Source organism: Pleurodeles waltl, chromosome 9 (assembly GCF_031143425.1).
Source record: "Pleurodeles waltl isolate 20211129_DDA chromosome 9, aPleWal1.hap1.20221129, whole genome shotgun sequence".
In the NCBI taxonomy this organism is placed as follows: Eukaryota; Metazoa; Chordata; class Amphibia; order Caudata; family Salamandridae; genus Pleurodeles; species Pleurodeles waltl.
Genome location: NC_090448.1, coordinates 984,148,303 through 984,165,241, shown reverse-complemented (window position 1 = coordinate 984,165,241; position 16,939 = coordinate 984,148,303). Strand labels below are relative to the sequence as shown.

The window sequence follows — 16,939 nt, the reverse complement described above, 5'->3', positions numbered from 1 at the left end:
ACATACCATAAAAATAAAACAGAAGTAAGAGGAAATATAAAGACATAAACTAAGAAACAAAACTGCACAGTCATGGGATTGAAATGCAAAACCATATCCCAGAACCACCCCATTTCCCCACTGCTTGCCTAAGGCGTACCACTGTAGAGATATACTTATAAATCATCAAACATATGTACTCTGGTTTTAAAAGCTGCAAGTAAAACAGGGCTGGTCTGTATTGCCGAGTATTTAAAAGCTTTAGCAAAGGCAATAAAAAACATCTTCTCTGAATGACATAACGTTTACAAAAGAACATAAAATGTAGCAGAGACTGAGCAGTCGTCGAGTCATATGGACAGGGCTCTAGACAAGAATCATGAAAAGAGCAGCTGGGATAAGCTACCAGAAAATGTGCAATTGCAAATCTAAACTTGTTCAGATAAAAGCGCTGGGTATGAAATAATGGGAACAAAAGATATGGCTCCGTAGTGTTGGTAGTAACCGAGGAAAGATAGCTTGACACTCTGTTTTCCTATTTCTTTGGCTCGCCTATTCCTTTCTCTCATAGGAAAGAAGACTTCCCTTAGTCGTTTTGTTGGAGATGTTAGTTATTAACAGAAGATTATGATAGCAGTCCTCTCTCCCTTATAGGGAAAACTGCTTCTTCACATAGCTCAGCCATTTAAGTTTGGAAGCCAAGTCAGAAGACTTGCCATCGTTATTTATAGATTGGTTGAGCAAGATTTTTTACTTGACCCAGATCACTCTCCACAACAACAAAGACACTAATTTTACGTGATCCTCTAGTGGGACCAACCCCAGTTCAGAGGGGCATAGCGTAATAGGGAAGCTATTAGGGGCTAAAAAAGTCTTCCTTAAAAAGTTGTTTTCAGCCACTTGCAGATTGGAAGTTTCACAGTAACCCCATACTCCAGCACCAAACATTCCAGGTGAAAGGCATTTAGCACTGTAAATGTTCAACATTGCACCCAGTGGTTTTCCTCTCAATCTCTGAGCAAATCTAAAAAGGGCTGCAATAACTCGCTTGAATTTGAGCCTCCTACACCTAGTCAGATGGGTCCAAGAACTATTAAAATCAAAGGGAATACTAGGTACGTAAAAGTACTTACATTTGATAGTTTTCCCCATTTAAAATACAAGATTTAGGCACTTTGGAAGAAGACCAAATAACCATTACGTGGGATTGGAGTTTTTAAGCCCAAACCATCCATAAACAAAAATAACCCATTTAACAGTTTTTGTAAATTTACAACGTTCTAGATATTGAGACACAGTCATTAGCATACAGCAGACCAGGAAGTTTCTTGTGACCAACTTTTGGAGGGTCTACCTTTGCTATATGAAGATGCTTTTCTAGATCACTTGTATAGAGACAAAATAAAAACAGGGCCAAGACGCAACCTTGCCTAATGTTACGTTTGATATCAAAAGTATTAGTAAGCTCACTATTTTTCCTGTACTTTATCCTCGTTGTTACCCCATCGTGCATCTGAGCAAAAAAATTACCCAAAGCCGATTTAAAACCCATATCAAGCATGATAAACCACAGCTTCCCTCTGTCCACCCAATCGAAAGCCGTTGAAAGATCCATTAAAACCCAGATGGATATTCTCTCTACTGCCCACACTATACTTTGAAATCAAGAGATGAAGATTGAGACATTGTTCTACAGTGCCAAGACATTGCGTGAAAGATGAGACATGCAATCCAAGTGTAATATTTGTCTGATTCTCGTAACACAACTGGAGAGTAAGGGAGAGTTGAGGATATACAAAATATATATATATCCAAAGGGAACAACACGGTACTGATCTCCCAAAATACAAAACCAAAATCACACAAGAAAGTATGGGGTTCAAAGAGAGCTCTAAGCTGTGGAAAGTTTCCTAGTAGCTCTTAGACCCTATTAGGTAAGTTGATGCTGGTGGGTACTGTGGAGAGTCGAGATTAGGAGGTGGAGGAGGGGGAAGGTAAGTTTCCTTTACGGACTAAGTGGTCTCACACACTATATAGTGTCATGCTTGATCATATGACCACCTAGCCCCACCCAGGTAGGACAATGCCACCTGGGCGGACTCAACCTCACTGTTAAAGGAACAGGAGGGAGTGCGTAAATTATCACTGTTCTGGAAAAGTGTGGGATCCAGCTAACCTAGGGGTATACTTAAAAACACCTAAACAGTCACCTATGTGAAAGTACACTTTAATAGTGGAGACTGTTGGTGTGATTAAAAACAAAAATGGGGACACCTCTGTGAGAGCAAGGACTCCCAGGGTCGCCTATCTAAGAGTCAATGGCCAACATGTTTCTGCCCTCTCTGTTGAGCCAGGGAAGGTCTTGGGGCATTCGTCAGGGCCTAGGATCCCTATGTCTCATATAATATGAGGGAACTAGAACATACTCCATGCAATGAGACAGTAGATGGAAGAGGGTGCAGTGAACGTAAGGGGCCTACCTTAAGCAAGGAAATACCTTGTGTAGGCCCTAAACCTGAAGGCAACTAGCCCCAGGTGTCCAGGAGGGGGAGATTCCCCTTATTGTCACACAAACTCCAAAGGGGGCACTCACTGTGTACCTATACCGTCCCCTCGCATAGGTGACTGTTTAGGTGTTTAGTATACCCCTAGGTTAGCTGGATCCCACACTTTTCCAGAACAGTGATAATTTACGCACTCCCTCCTGTTCCTTTAACAGTGAGATTGAGTCCGCCCAGGTGGCATTGTCCTACCTGGGTGGGGCTAGGTGGTCATATATTATGAAGCATGACACTATATAGTGTGTGAGACCACCTAGTCCATAAAGGAAACTTTCCTTCCCCCTCCTCCACCTCCTAACCTCGACTCTCCACAGTACCCACCAGCATCAACTTACCTAATAGGGTCTAAGAGCTACTAGGAAACTGTCCACAGCTTAGAGCTCTCTTTGAACCCCGTACTATCTTGTGTGATTTTATATTTGTCTGATTGTCATAAACCAGGTTTTTTCTGCACAAGTGACTAGAGAGGAGACATAAAAAATACACTCATTGCAAAAGACAAAATGCTAGTCCCTGCCACAAATATGTATGCAGACGTCTTAGGGAAACATTGTTCTGTACTATTTCAATTACTTGGATTCACATTAGAATGTGGTTGATCAAATGACCCAAAACACAGAACAATTTCAATCCTTGAGAATATTTTTGAAAAAATATTGATGCTACTGCCTCCAAAAAATGACTGAAACGCCACGGAGTCTATTTCATATTTTGATTGTTTGCACAGTGAACCATTTTTTCCTGTAATGCTAATTGAACTTCATAGGCCCCTTATTATTCAAAGCTGACACCCTCAGACTTTGAGATCGGCTATTTCAGACTATATGAAAGTTCTGCCTGCTGCTCCTAGGCTACTTCCCTCTAAGAAAACTATTTTCCTTCCTGCAATAACTTAAAATGTATAATTGGCTTCTGCAAAATCATCCAGAGAGGAGACTTTTAAACAATGTTAAAATAAAAAGTAGAAATCCTCATTCCATCATCGATACCATCATTTGCAGAATACAGTCCAGTTGAGAGCTCCCGTTATGTCTCACTCCTGTGATATCAGTGTATGGTGCAGATCAGGAAAGGGTTCATTGTGAGAACCCTGTGAATGTCTCAGTAGTCACAAATTTGTGTGTGTGCTGCAGGGGACGAAAGAGGAAAACTGTAAGAGTGTCGTGAATGTCTTATGACTATGATAACGGTGATCAGGAGAGAGGTGCACTATAAGAACTTGTTAGATAGTTGAGGTCTGGGATTATGATACATGGGGTATGTAATACTAGGGTGATTTTTAAGATCGCGGGCATGCTGCAAATCAGTGTAACTTGCACTGTAAGAGATCAGTGGATGCCTCAGTACTGAAATACCAGCACATACTACTTTCATACTTTTCTGCAAAACCCATGCTTATATGCTGCAAAACACACAGCACGATGCGCCCACCTCACCATCAAACCATACACACCTCACTCACCATATCCATTATATAATCCAGTCCATAAACAGAAACTTTTCAACCATGACTTTGAGGACATCCAGGATCCTGATAGAAATTGGAAGGCTTCACAATTTCGCCAAGGGTATGAAGCAATATATAAATAAAGCAGCTGGAGAAAAGGAGGAACACCAGCAATCGCGCCAGTCGGGCCCAGCACGCCACAGGCCCAGTGCTATCAGTGGACGATCACATGGTCATGCGGTCTCACCATCCAGGGTGGAAGTTCTATATGCCATTTGAGAGGGAGGTCTGGAAGGTCGTAGGCATCCTGTGGATGATTGTCACGCACAGCTAGGGCAAACCACAGTGTCCAGGAATTTGTCCCAGTTCAAGCAAGTGTTACCTTCAGTCAAGGAGCAGAGTGACGATATGGTGAAACAGTATGAAAGGTTGGCTGAAGAGGAGGTGGTAGCCGTCCCCAGGACGGCTGGCACCAAATGTAACCCTTGCAACTAGCAGGGCATTACAGCAAGTGGCTGGCCTTGTCTCACTTGTGGTCATCAGCACCCAGGGGCCATGTTTGTGCCATCCACTTTGGCCACACCACTGGTTCGCGGTAGAGATGAAGGGGACCAGATCCAGAAGTATGGACTTCACCCTAACCCAGCACCGAGCCAGTTGCTCCAAGGCTATATGTGCATGGTATAAATGCAGTTTGATTTAATTTTAAATGCAAGTTGGATGAGATATAGATCAGCCCCTATGATAATTTGTAGCACCATTACACCCCAAAGGCTGGGCGCATCCCAAAAGCCTAAATAAAGGCTGGAGTGACTGCTTGTGGCACTCCAGAGACAATAACCAGCCAGTGTATGTGTCTCTGATTCCAGTGCGTTGGCTGCAGAGGTGTACCTACTTGTAGGGGTCACAAGGGCTCTACACCCTGGAGGATGGGACAGATTCATAGACTTCTAGAACAGAGCAAAGCCAAAGACTCAGAGAGCAGGTTCTAGACTCAATGGAAGGGGTGGAGCTAGATTGTTAGAGAAAGAGTCCTAGACTGAAAGGAACGGGAAGAGCCAGATTGCCAGAGAGACGATCCCAGACCCCATAGGAGGAGCATGGTGAGGTACTCTCAGATAGTCAGATACATGGTCCTAGAAACGTAGGAAGGCCAGAGTCAGGTAATGAGGGAGATAGCTCTAAACTCTTAGGAAAGGGCAGAGGTAGATAATCAGGGAGATGGCCCTAGACTCTCTAGAATGGACAGCCAGAAAAGCAGAGCCAGATACCCAGAGAGACAATCCTAGCTACATAGAAGTTGCATCGATGAGGTATTCTCAGATAGTCAGAGAGATGGCTGTAGACTCTTAGGAAAGGCCAAAGCCAGATTATCAGGGAGATGGCCCTGGCCTCTCAGGATTAGACAGAGGCAGATAACCAGAGAGAGTGTCTTAGTACTTCCAGACCAAGGTATAGTCAGATAGCCAGTGAGCGTGCCCTAGACTCTTAAAAAGGGCTAAAACCTGACAATCAGGGCAAGGACCATAGACTGTCCGGGAGGGGTAGAGATAGATAATCAGACACAGGGTCCTAGTCGCACATGGAGGGGTTGAGTCAGAGACTCCAGAAAGGGACAGAGCAGGATACTCAGAGAGAGGGTCCTCAAGGGACCATGTACATTCAGAACAATAGACTCCTAAGGAGGGAGAAGAAGGGCAGACTTTGATGATCACAGAGATGAGCCTAAGCTCCCAGAGAGGGCCATTTGGAGTGTTGTCTATAGGATGGCCTGTACTCAAGTAGGCATTGGGTTCTAGAGGGCTGGGAACTGCCAGTCTTTAAAATGACTGTGCTTTGCAAGGCCCATTGACCATATGCATCTTTTCCTTTTTTGCTCCTGAAGTAAATTTCCTTCCTGCCAGGGCAATTTTCTCAAGGAAGTAAACAGCGAATGCAATGGCAAATGACGCCACTGAGTTCAATGTACTTGGTGATTGATTATTAGATAAAACCCTTCTTCAGTTATAATTTGGGTAGCTGTGTGCCCTGGTTGCGAATAATTATGATCGATCAGAGGAATTTGGAGCATAGCTTGATGCTACAAAATCCCTTACTCAATAGACTCTCCCTCATTTCAAATGAGATCAGCTTTCACAAGGTCTTTGAGAAGTCAAGCGATTTTTCCACAAACCTGAACAACATATATATAAAACTGAAATGAGAGGCATCAGAAATTGCTGGCTTATATGTTGAACCCTAACAGCAAAACATACATAGCACATTAGGGGTCTTGAAGAGTAAGTATACAATGACCATGCCTAAAGCACACCAGACAACGTAATTGTTTTTTGTGCTAAATGATAGATTTTAATTACTGTCCAACTAAAAAGTACTGATTATGTCAACTTCATAACAATAGGAATTTGAGACAATCCTGTAGGGATTCAAGTATATGGTCTCTGTGTTGTATACAAGTTTTACAGCAGGTACTGAGCTACTTTACAACGTTTAGAACTTGTATCCTGCACATTAGACATGGACCTCTTCAATCGATACAGGAAGTCATTAGGCTCTCTTGCAACACATAAACGTGTGACCTACAAATTACATACAGTTCACACATTTTTTACAATGTGAACTAGCTTATCAATATCAGAAGCAGAGACCTCCTGAATACAAAGTGATCTCTGCAGATGGTTCATTTTCACTGTGATCTAGAGCAGGAAGTAGATTTTTGCAGATAAAGTGGAGTAATTCCAGCACATTTGAGCATATGTGTGACTTCACTGCACTGAAGAGAGGTATTAAAAAATGTGGTGATGGAAGAAGTGAGAAATGATGAAAAACGCTTCATGAGTGTAGTTCTAGGTTTCTTACAGCAATACTGCCTCATCAAAATTGATTAATTAATATGTTTTCAACTTTTCAAATTAGGAGACATCTGTGAATTTGATGGCACTTGGAGTGGCACTCGATGGAGCCACAGGAGATGGAAAGAAAGCTTTTATTCTACCTCTCGAAGTAACTATTTTGTCATGAAAGTGGGCTCTGAAGTTATCACATCATGGCTGGTGCAGCATAACATGTAGCTGAGTGGTAGGAAAGGTTGTCATTTCCTTCAAGGCCTTGAAGAACTTCATGGTTGCGTTATCCACTTCACTTCCACAGATTTACAATTGTTTTTGTAGAATAGATAAGATAATATGTGTATCCACTCTGATGAATGAGGTGACCGTCCCTCATAGTGAAAGTTTAATTTTCTCTATCACCTTTACAGAGTTGTCCAATTGAGGAGGAGTGAGTGGTTAGCGTACCATTAGTTGGTTACTGATTTTGATGATATAGCCTTTTGTTTGATATGAGGGGACACTTTGTCAATAGATGTATAGATGAATTCAAGATGTTTTCATGTATACCGGGGGGGGGAGGGCATACAGTATATCTACTCCTATAGCCCTAGAGGAGGGCTGTTCACTTGGGACACTCCAAGGGCTATAAACAAGGGTCCTTTGGAGATAGAAGTTCATACATCTGTGGACACACATAGGGATACCACAACTCATCCACTTTAAGCACTACGCAAAAATCACAAGGCATCTGTTTTCATCCAGTCTTACCTGGTGTTTCTGCTTTCATCATGCTCTGGGCTTCCCACTTGTCTATTTACTTTGCATCTGAATCCAACTCTGAAATCTGAAAATCCCAAAAGGTATTGGAAGTTACATGTTGAGGCTAAATAGAGCAATGCATGAACGTGATGCGAAGTTTCTTCCAGTCCTTTGGGTGATATCTGCCATCAAAACCCATTTGCCTTTCCATCTGCAACCTTAGGTGGAAATGCCTTGCCATTAGGATAAGGTTCTGTGTTTTGAGCGGGCCTGTGGGTCTGAAGTAGACGATAACGTTGGGAAGACAGCCGACCTGGGCAGTGACAGCCACATACACATATCTATTAAGGTATAATCTGATATAAAAATAGTCATTGTTCATAAAATGCACACAACCAACTGAAATACGCTATCAGTACCCACCTCAATAGATTACCATTTATCACCTTGGAAACCTGAAAGCCTGCGTTGGTCAAACATGAATTTGAACCTTTAATCTGCAGGTTGCACATATAAAGCTCAAGTAGATGTATTAATCAATTGAGCGATCTTACCTGCCAAAAAAAAAGAGAAACATGTTTTTCTTTGCAGACCTGCTGAATGCAGGGCGATGATTAACCATGAAACCCAAGCACAGCTGGTCCTGGAGGAGGGAGGGGCTGGGGTGTTTGAACCAGTAGGTGCTCTAATGGAGAATTAGCTGGGCGTACGAGCAGGTACTGGTGTGAACGCAGATGCAGAGGGTGTTAAACAGTGCACTTTTGGCTATGGGTATATGGATAGACAGTGTAGTAAATTGACATGGTCATAACTAGAAGCACAAGAGGAAAGGTTTAGAATCAAGCATGCAGCTTCATTCTGTACCTTTGGAGAAAATTGATAAAATATACAGGAAGGTCAAATTATAGACAGTTGCTATAGCCCAAGCAGGATAGAATGATGGAAATTGCAATGGATTCTGGCAGAGAAATGAAGGGAGATTTTACAGAACATTTGCATGTGGAAGAAGCAAGCAGAGGTCCTCCTACTTACTTGGTTGATGAAAGAGAGCAATAATGAACATACAGCCTTAGTTCTTAGCTCCAGTAACAGGTGTGGGAGTATATCCAAGTACAGAAGGCCACCACGGAAATCACCAGATGAGCTGAGGAGACCCAATGGTCAGGACTTTGATTCGCCTCCATTGAGTTTAAGACAATTTTCTTGTATCTACATGGCCACTGTAGACTTGCATAGGCACAATTCTCCGGCGTATGCCAAATGTTGTTTGCCATACTGACAATAACGTCTGTGTTTTCCACATTGGACATTAATGTTAATGTTGAAAAAGTGAATTAGTAGTGTAATGTAAACATTGAATTGTGTTGAGGTCAGTGAAAAGGCTTGGGGCATCTGCAGAAAATTTCCAGACCATTAGAGCCACACGGGGGAAGAATAACCATTTGCTTTTGGTCTGAATGGAAACATGTTTACCAATCAAGAACTTAAGTACAAATGCGTACTGACCCGAGGCATATAAATAGAATTCTGAGAGAAACCATACTGAATGCAGAGGAGAGATCGAAGAGTATCAGGATAGCAGAGCTGCCTGGTCCAGAAGACCACATAGATCACCAGTGATACACGCAGGTTCTCTACCATCAAAGGATCTAAAGCCCGATTGACCAATCTTGAGCAATGAGTGTTGCTCAATAAAAAGAGCCAGTAGTTTTTTCAGAGGGGGTAACTTGGGCATGTTTCCATTCATCAGGAACGGTGCTGAAAATAAGGGAGGCATTACAATCTTGGGGAATCAAGGGTGCTGCTGTGTAAGTGGCAAGAGGCAGAATGCATGGGTCTGATCGGGACCCCAATTTGATGGTTTTTAAAGATTTGCAGACCATGTCCTGGGAGAGCAGACTGAAGTACTCAAGACCAGAATGAGAGATCCATGGATTAGGATCAGTCACTGTTTTCAAACTCACAGCTGGAAGGCCAAAAGACTTAAAGATCTCATTCATTCTGTCATGGAAAATACTGCAAGCGAGGAGCAGAGTTCTATGGAGGCAGTATGGTAATTAGCAGTGGGTGGGGGTTCCCAGAGCTCTTTAGCAACTTTAGCTTCTATGGGCAAAAACTGATCCCTTGGCACTTCATCAGGACCGTAACAACTACTTCTCCTATTTATATAAGTAATAATAAGTGCTGGAAAGTCACTTTCTGAACGAGGACTACTTGTCACCGTCAATTGGTCAATAGGTCACCCAACCCATAGTAGAGAATAGGCATTATAGGAACGCGCAAGCATCAAACCAAAGGAGAATTATAGAGTCTCACTCTGGTCCCTCGGTGAACCTGACCCGAGTTGCGTGACACATGTTGACCAGATTGTGTTAGGACTAGGTACACTACCTTTTTCCTTCCATGGAGTTTAGTGGGACATTAGTCCCCGCATTTACTCCCCCTTTTCTCTTTTAATCTTGGCCTGATCCTTTTTCTGAATCATTAAATTATGATGCTTAAGGCTCAGAGCCAATTTTAATTTGTTTTTCTCTCCTACTTTTTTCTAATAGGTTTTTCTGCAGACCTAACCACACCTGCTATTACTATCTTCGGTTGAGTACCACCACTTTGATTGGGATGGCCCGCCAGACATTGCAGTACCGGTCTGACGAGGAGATTGCCCAATGATGCTGCTCAGCATCCTAGTGGATGTTTGAGGGCTCTCCTAAAAATACTGACATTTCCTGGCTCTGCATACATGTGTATTGGAACAGTGTACTATTTCTATTTAAAGTTTAAGGTCGTGGGAGACCGTACACTGGACCACAATTCTCCCAGTCCCTCTCTTTTTTGATAAAAGAGAGCACCATCAGATTGTTGCTGTTAAGTTTGGACCAGGGCCGATATGTAGCATAGATGTCCTTCTCAAGTGGGACCAAATGTAAACCAAAAAGTAATATCTTAGTGGTTGGAGCAAGTGAAAGGAATGGAGGGATCTGTGGTTGCCATGGAGCCTTATCATTCTCTGAAACCATATCAGCTGTTTGTGCTACAAACTCATAGATAAGGGAAGGAAGTATCCTCAATTTGTAGATTGGGATGTTAATCCTTTCTCTGTGGTAAAACCCTGACAGGTTCTGAAGCTTCTCCGTGTAATTTGGATTTTACAGTTTATTTGTTATGCGAGGAGTGGAGGTTTATTTAAAAAAAAAAATATTTGCAGGTTCGTAGAACTTTGATCTGACCAAAGCAAGTCACAGCATTTTACATAAGCTGCAAGGCTGCACACTTAGTATTAAATAAGGACAATTATCTTTATCAAAGAAGGAAGGGATACATTGGGTAAAATTAGCTCGAGGGGACAATATCTGTGGTTTGGAAAGCAAAAAGAAAAACGTAATGAGTATTTAAGCCTCAAGTACTATCCCCAAACTAATAATGTGCAAATTTCACATCGACTGGTTTACAAATTGGGATGTAATCTGTGACGCAATCAATGTAATCGGCCACTTCGCAAATTGTTTATTCTCAGGGGGTCACAAAACAATCTGCCTAATGAATATTAATCAGGCAGGTCAGAGTTTGCGATTCTGATGTGAATGGCTGCAAATGCAAGGATGATGGCCTGCAAGGAGAGCAGACCATCATCCTTGCATTTGCTATTCCAAACGTAAAACCTTTTGTATAAGGCAGCCATTTGTGCAGTGAAGGGCAGATGTTGCTTTAAAAAATGTTTCCCATTTGGGATCACATAGGATACCTTGTGATTTTGTGAATTGTGGGGATTGCTATAGCAATTGGGCTGTGTACATGTGACCTAAGGATACATATGTACATTTTTTTAAATCAAAAACAAGAGCCCATCGTAGGTTGCACAAGCTATATAACTTTGATTCGAATTTTGGCATAAAAAGTTGTTAAAGAACAGTAAAGTTGTGTTCCTGTTTACATGGTTCTTGTGTTTTCTGTACCTTTTTACTTTCACCTGGCAAGCTGCTATCCAGTGTTTTTTTCTTCCTATGTTTCACCAGGCTGGCGACAAAGACAGTAGATGGCTAGTCTGCAGATGGCTCCGCACCCCTGCCCGGACACCATGCCCTCATATGAGAAGATGGCTGCAGCCAAATTCCCCTCTCTGGGACAGGAGAAACATGCTGCCTCATCACCCAAGCACCAGTCCCGCCTGGAAGTCATGAGAAGTCAGTATCACGAGCAGCTATTGCGGGAGAAGGAGATGAAGATGGTGAATCGGTACACCCAACAGCAGCAGAGTGCACTGAACAAAGCCAGGAGCTACTCCTACCACCACCCACACTCAGCTCAACTCGACCCCCAGCCTGCCTCTGGGAGACAAGGCTTTCTCTCAGCAGGGTACAGCAGCAGGTACAACTCTGATCTCAACAATGAAACCAAGGCATCCAACTGGACAGCCAAGAAGAGCTCAGGAGTAGATCGAGCATATCCACTAAAACCTGTGTTCCACAAGAAGGCTGCCAGTCTCAATAACCTCACAGCAGATGAGGAGAGGAGAGTTCAGTCACTGAAGCCTTTGCTGCCTGCAGCACAGTCCAACTCTAGGACTAGCGGGAAGTCTCCATCCACCATGACACTGACTCCGATGAGTGACACAGCCTTCTCCCCAGGTTTGCTGGAACTTCAGAAACGATCGAGATCCAATCCAGGCAGAGCAGAGCATTGGCACAAGTTGGAGGCTGTTGGAGACAACCTTGAAGAGGAAATTCGCAGGAAAGAGGCCCAGTTGCGTGAGAAACTGCGTAGGACAGAGGAAGAGCTGCGGAGAATCCAGAGAGAGAAACAGCAAACCGAGCAAGCAGATAAAAAAAGAGAAGGCCGTGAAAGGAAAAGGTGGGACCAGGCAAGCAGGAATACAACAACAGCATTGCTACACCAAGGAAATGGCTTCAGAAACCAAGTCATGGAGGAGGACAGCTCTGATGATGGTGAGGATTACGAGAACAGCTACCTAACCAGAAACAATGTTTATACACAAGGTGATGTACCCTGGATAAACTCTACTAGGACCCCTGCCCACAGACCAAGCCCCTTGCCTGGGACTCATGAAGGTGGGGTAGAGAGACTGAAGAAAGAGAGGTTGGTGGCAAGTAACAGCAAGATCAGAGGCAAGGAACTGCCACCCACCTCTGACAGAGAGTCTTGGACTCCCTCATATCACTCCAACAACTCCTCCAGGAACAGAGCACCACCATCAGGCAATGTGGTCTATGTGAGTCCTTCCTTCAGGGAGGCTGACCATGGATCAGACTACAGACACTCTGCATCTGCAGCCAAGCCGCATACAGTCCCTATGAGTTCCTTAACACCAACAGGGCTCAATGAAGAGGAAGATGAGGGACTCTTAGAGGTGGAAAATAACACTGAACTGGTACCCTGCCACCTTTGTGGGCGTCGTTTTCTTGCACCACGCCTGGCAAAGCATCGGGAAGCCTGCAGAAAGATGCAGAATTCAAAGAGGAAAGTGTTTGACTCCTCAAAGGCGAGGGCCAAAGGCACCGACCTTGAGCCATATTTAAATCGGAGGAGCAAGACCACTCCAGCACAGGTAAAGTCCCTTGTGGCAGGAGGCCAGGCAAACATTCCCATATTCACCCTGTATGGTTTTTTACACTGTTCATTACACTGTATTTTCTAGATATTATTAACCTCTTTATCCAGGTCACCAAGATGTTCACTAACAATGTGGAAATGCTCTTTCTGTGGACACAATGCAAGCTACTTCATGTTCGCCAGGAGTAAGAAATTAATGTGGGGAGGAGGTACAGCAAGAAAACCTTGAAGACACATAAAAAATGAGGAATTCAAAAGGGGATAAGGGTCGTAGGGCAAACGCTGATGCTAATTAGAAAGTGCTGCAGGTCCTTGAAAGTACCTTTGGAAGTAATGATTAAAAAGGGAACTTTGTGGGAAGATACAATGAGGGAAAGGGTTCGGAATGCAGCTGGGTCATCATGCATGCCTTGGCATGGAGGAATTCCCTGCCAGGAATACACCACTCTCAGTTTACCTGTGGCCCCTCCCCTTGTAGTTAAGAAGAGGGAGCATATCCAAAAGTATAAAGTGGTATTGCCAACACTACATCATGGCCTTCAGAAAGGAAGCAAAGGTGGTAAAAAGGGAGGCAGGCCCCTGTATACACAACCTGGACTACTACTACTAGGATTGCCTTCATCGTGCAGTGCAAGGGTAGAAGAAGGCTGCTGTCACTGGCAAATGACAAAAAAGGGGCGTAAAGGGGAGCAGGACCGTGCTACCTGTTTTGATTTGTTAGTACAGGGTGGTTTGTATTGCTGGGGGAAATTGTGTGGAAGGGAATCCCATATGTTCAGTATTAAAAAAAAAACCACTATAGCAGGGAATTGATTGCATGGTGATCAGACAACGTCACTGACACAGTTCTGACCTTGATACTCTGAATTTAACTAGAACGATTTATGCATAGTGCCGCTACTAGGAATTATAGGATAGGAAACCTCTAACTTTAAGGCAATACGGATATTGCTGCAAAGTCAATAAAAACAACTGCTTATTAATTCCAATATGATGCCTTGGAAGCAATGAATAGGAATTAGATTTGCTCTTAGCCTCACCTTACTGTTTTCTAAGTAGATCAACATGACCAAGAGGGTGGTTCTTTTCTGGTAGGTAATACACTAGTGAAGAGATCAGCGACATTAACTGCCAAGCCCTCAACGAACAAGAAATACCTGACCTGCTTCAAAATAATTATTAGATCATTGTAATGTTGTAATTTTAGACAAATAATATCATGGGGAATAGTGAATAATGGGTTATTTTTTTCACCAAGGGGTTCTGAATGACATCAGTTAAGTGAAGAGTGAAGCTTGAGCGGTCTATGGTGTTCCTTTTGAAGGCACAGGGGAAAAAAAAGCGCTGTTATTCACTGTTTTCTCATGTATTATTTTATATTATGTATGGCCACCCAAATCATCACCCACTCCCTTCTACTGTTATATAGTGAGAGGGGAGTATTGGTGACGCTTACCTATCTTAGGGGCAGATGTATCAAAGGGTTTTACCCATTCTGTATCTATGGGAAATTGTGTTCATGCATATGGCGCCTGGGTTCCTCCTTTACCCATGTGTTAAAAAATAACTAACTGACTTCCAGCAACCCAGCCCATCATTCTGTATGCCATCCTGTCACCTAACCTCCCAAAGCTGTGCCCTTTGCCCTACATCGGAGTAGAGCAGGCTGGAATTCCTATATGACGTAGCAACAGTGGGCAACAAATGTGATGGAGTGGCTGAGGGCCAACAACGGCAAGAACAGCAGCTCTTTCTATCTCTCTCCTTTTTTAATTTACAGCATTCTACCCTTCGTGCATACAATGTCCTAAGCGCACTGTGGCCCTTCTGCCGCAGACTATACCCGTTGTTAAAGGCCTTCACCCTTATTATAGGCCTATAACTCAGGTTCAGGGCCTTTAACAGTTATTGGCCCTCAACAATGGGCTATAACGCTTATTATTATTTTACCCTAACTTGTTCGGATGAAACCAGCCAGGAATGCCAATGAAGCATACCACCTGTCAAGTTCCAAATTTGATTTGTAACCCAAGCATAGAACAAAACAGTTGACAGAAGAAAATTGTTACTCACCCATTCTCCTTATCTGTCACAATCCTGACAGAACCACCCCCACCCCTTAAAGAAGGGTGGATCAAAGACTGTCTGCTCTTTGTTTAGTATCGTTTGCTATGGTTTCCACCATAACTTTTATCAACGATTCAACCTTGGCAATTTTTTGTTTCATCTATCTTAGTTGAAAAAAATCTAGTTTACAGCATTTAAAATTCTACCTTCCTTAATGCCAAGAAAATCACTTCCAGTTTCCATAACACCAAATGGCAGGGGGAATTTGCTTAGTTCAATGCTATTTTGTAACAGACCTGATAATACCGGGTGCACCTTCCAGGTAATATTTCCATGCTGTGACTTCTAAAAACCATACGTTCCTCATCATCTTCATCTCAGTACATCTCGTACCTATCCTTCTGCCTCTGTTGCTGAACTTCTGCATCTTGGCAGATGTGCTCCATAACCAAAACAGTGTAAAATATTGTTTTCATATGTTTGCCATCTTCAAATTATTGTAACTAGTTGGATTCTTACCATGCACATTGAAGATGCAGCTTCCCGACCTTCCTGTTTTTCGAGCACACCCAAGGAGGCATCTTTTCATCTCTAAAGTCTATTGTGCATTTACACCATGTTGAGATTTTCTTCATTTTGCTCTGTCTGTCTTTAACTCTTTTTAAGAAAATATCTTTCAAGACTACTGGCCAGAAATATCTTGCCATATCCAACTTTGTTGTTAACTGTATTTAAATATTCTTTTCTTTGGCTTTCTGTTTGAAAGGTTCCCATGAGAAAACAGACCTCTTACACTGTATACGATTTCTGTAGAACAGTACGATTTCTGTAGCACAGGGAAATCCACAAGTGTCAATATTGGGTCAGCAACATTATTGTTAGATATTAGGACTATTATGCTAAATCTGAAGTAATAGGCTATCACCTATTTCTTTTACAAACCTTGATTTTGCAAGTTTTAGAATAAATTATTGAACCTTTGCAGGAAAAGGTTAGAGCTCGTAGTAGTGTTTGATTCTCTTCATGTTCTTTAACAGACTCAGTGATAAATGATAAAATCTGGCAGGGCCTACCCAAATTCAATAACTGATGTTTGCAGTTTTTTTGGCAAAATATTATCGGTTTATAACTTTTCTTATAAACCACTGTATCGTGAATTGGACGTTAGGAATTTCCCCTCGATCAAGTATGTCAGGTAGTTCTTAAACAAGGGTTTGTGGTAGAAGGATCATTTATGTTATGCCGATCTGGCCAATTAATGTTATTATCTGCCACTTGGCATATGTGGGGTTGGTATGACCTATTAATGTATTAGACAACATGGTCCATTTTACTCTGAGTAACATCCAGTTTATTTTTACCAGTTTCCCAACGTTTATGCTAAAAACAGCTTCTTGTTTTTTTTAATACCCGGGTATCTGATTTTCTGTTTCCTAAACCAATTTCGTCCTGTATTCCAATTCATTAATTCATTTGTGACTGTTCGAACACTAGCAGCACCTACCCCATTCCCCCCTTCCCCTCCCCCTCAGCACCTTGAGACCCTCACGGGTGAGTAGTGCGCTTTACAAATTTCTGATTGATTGATTTTTCAAATGTAACTTGTTTCCTGATATCATTCCATTTCTGTCTGTGATATCAATGTATTTTCATTACTATGGGGCATTGTTAAAAAATGATTTGGTACATTTCATGCAGAGCTACTTTTCCTGCCCAATCCCTAAAAC

General features: G+C 42.6%; 1 protein-coding gene across 1 annotated transcript in view; it reads left to right on the top strand.

Annotated features, from left to right (window-relative positions):
• Positions 1–16,939, top strand: part of ZC2HC1C (zinc finger C2HC-type containing 1C) — a 51,422-nt gene that overhangs the window by 2,898 nt on the left and 31,585 nt on the right. Inside the window, exon 2 of the mRNA XM_069208466.1 lies at positions 11,591–13,140. Within this exon, the coding sequence (XP_069064567.1) occupies positions 11,611–13,140 (1,530 nt within the window). The 5' untranslated portion in view covers positions 11,591–11,610. The remainder of the gene's footprint in view (positions 1–11,590; positions 13,141–16,939) is intronic.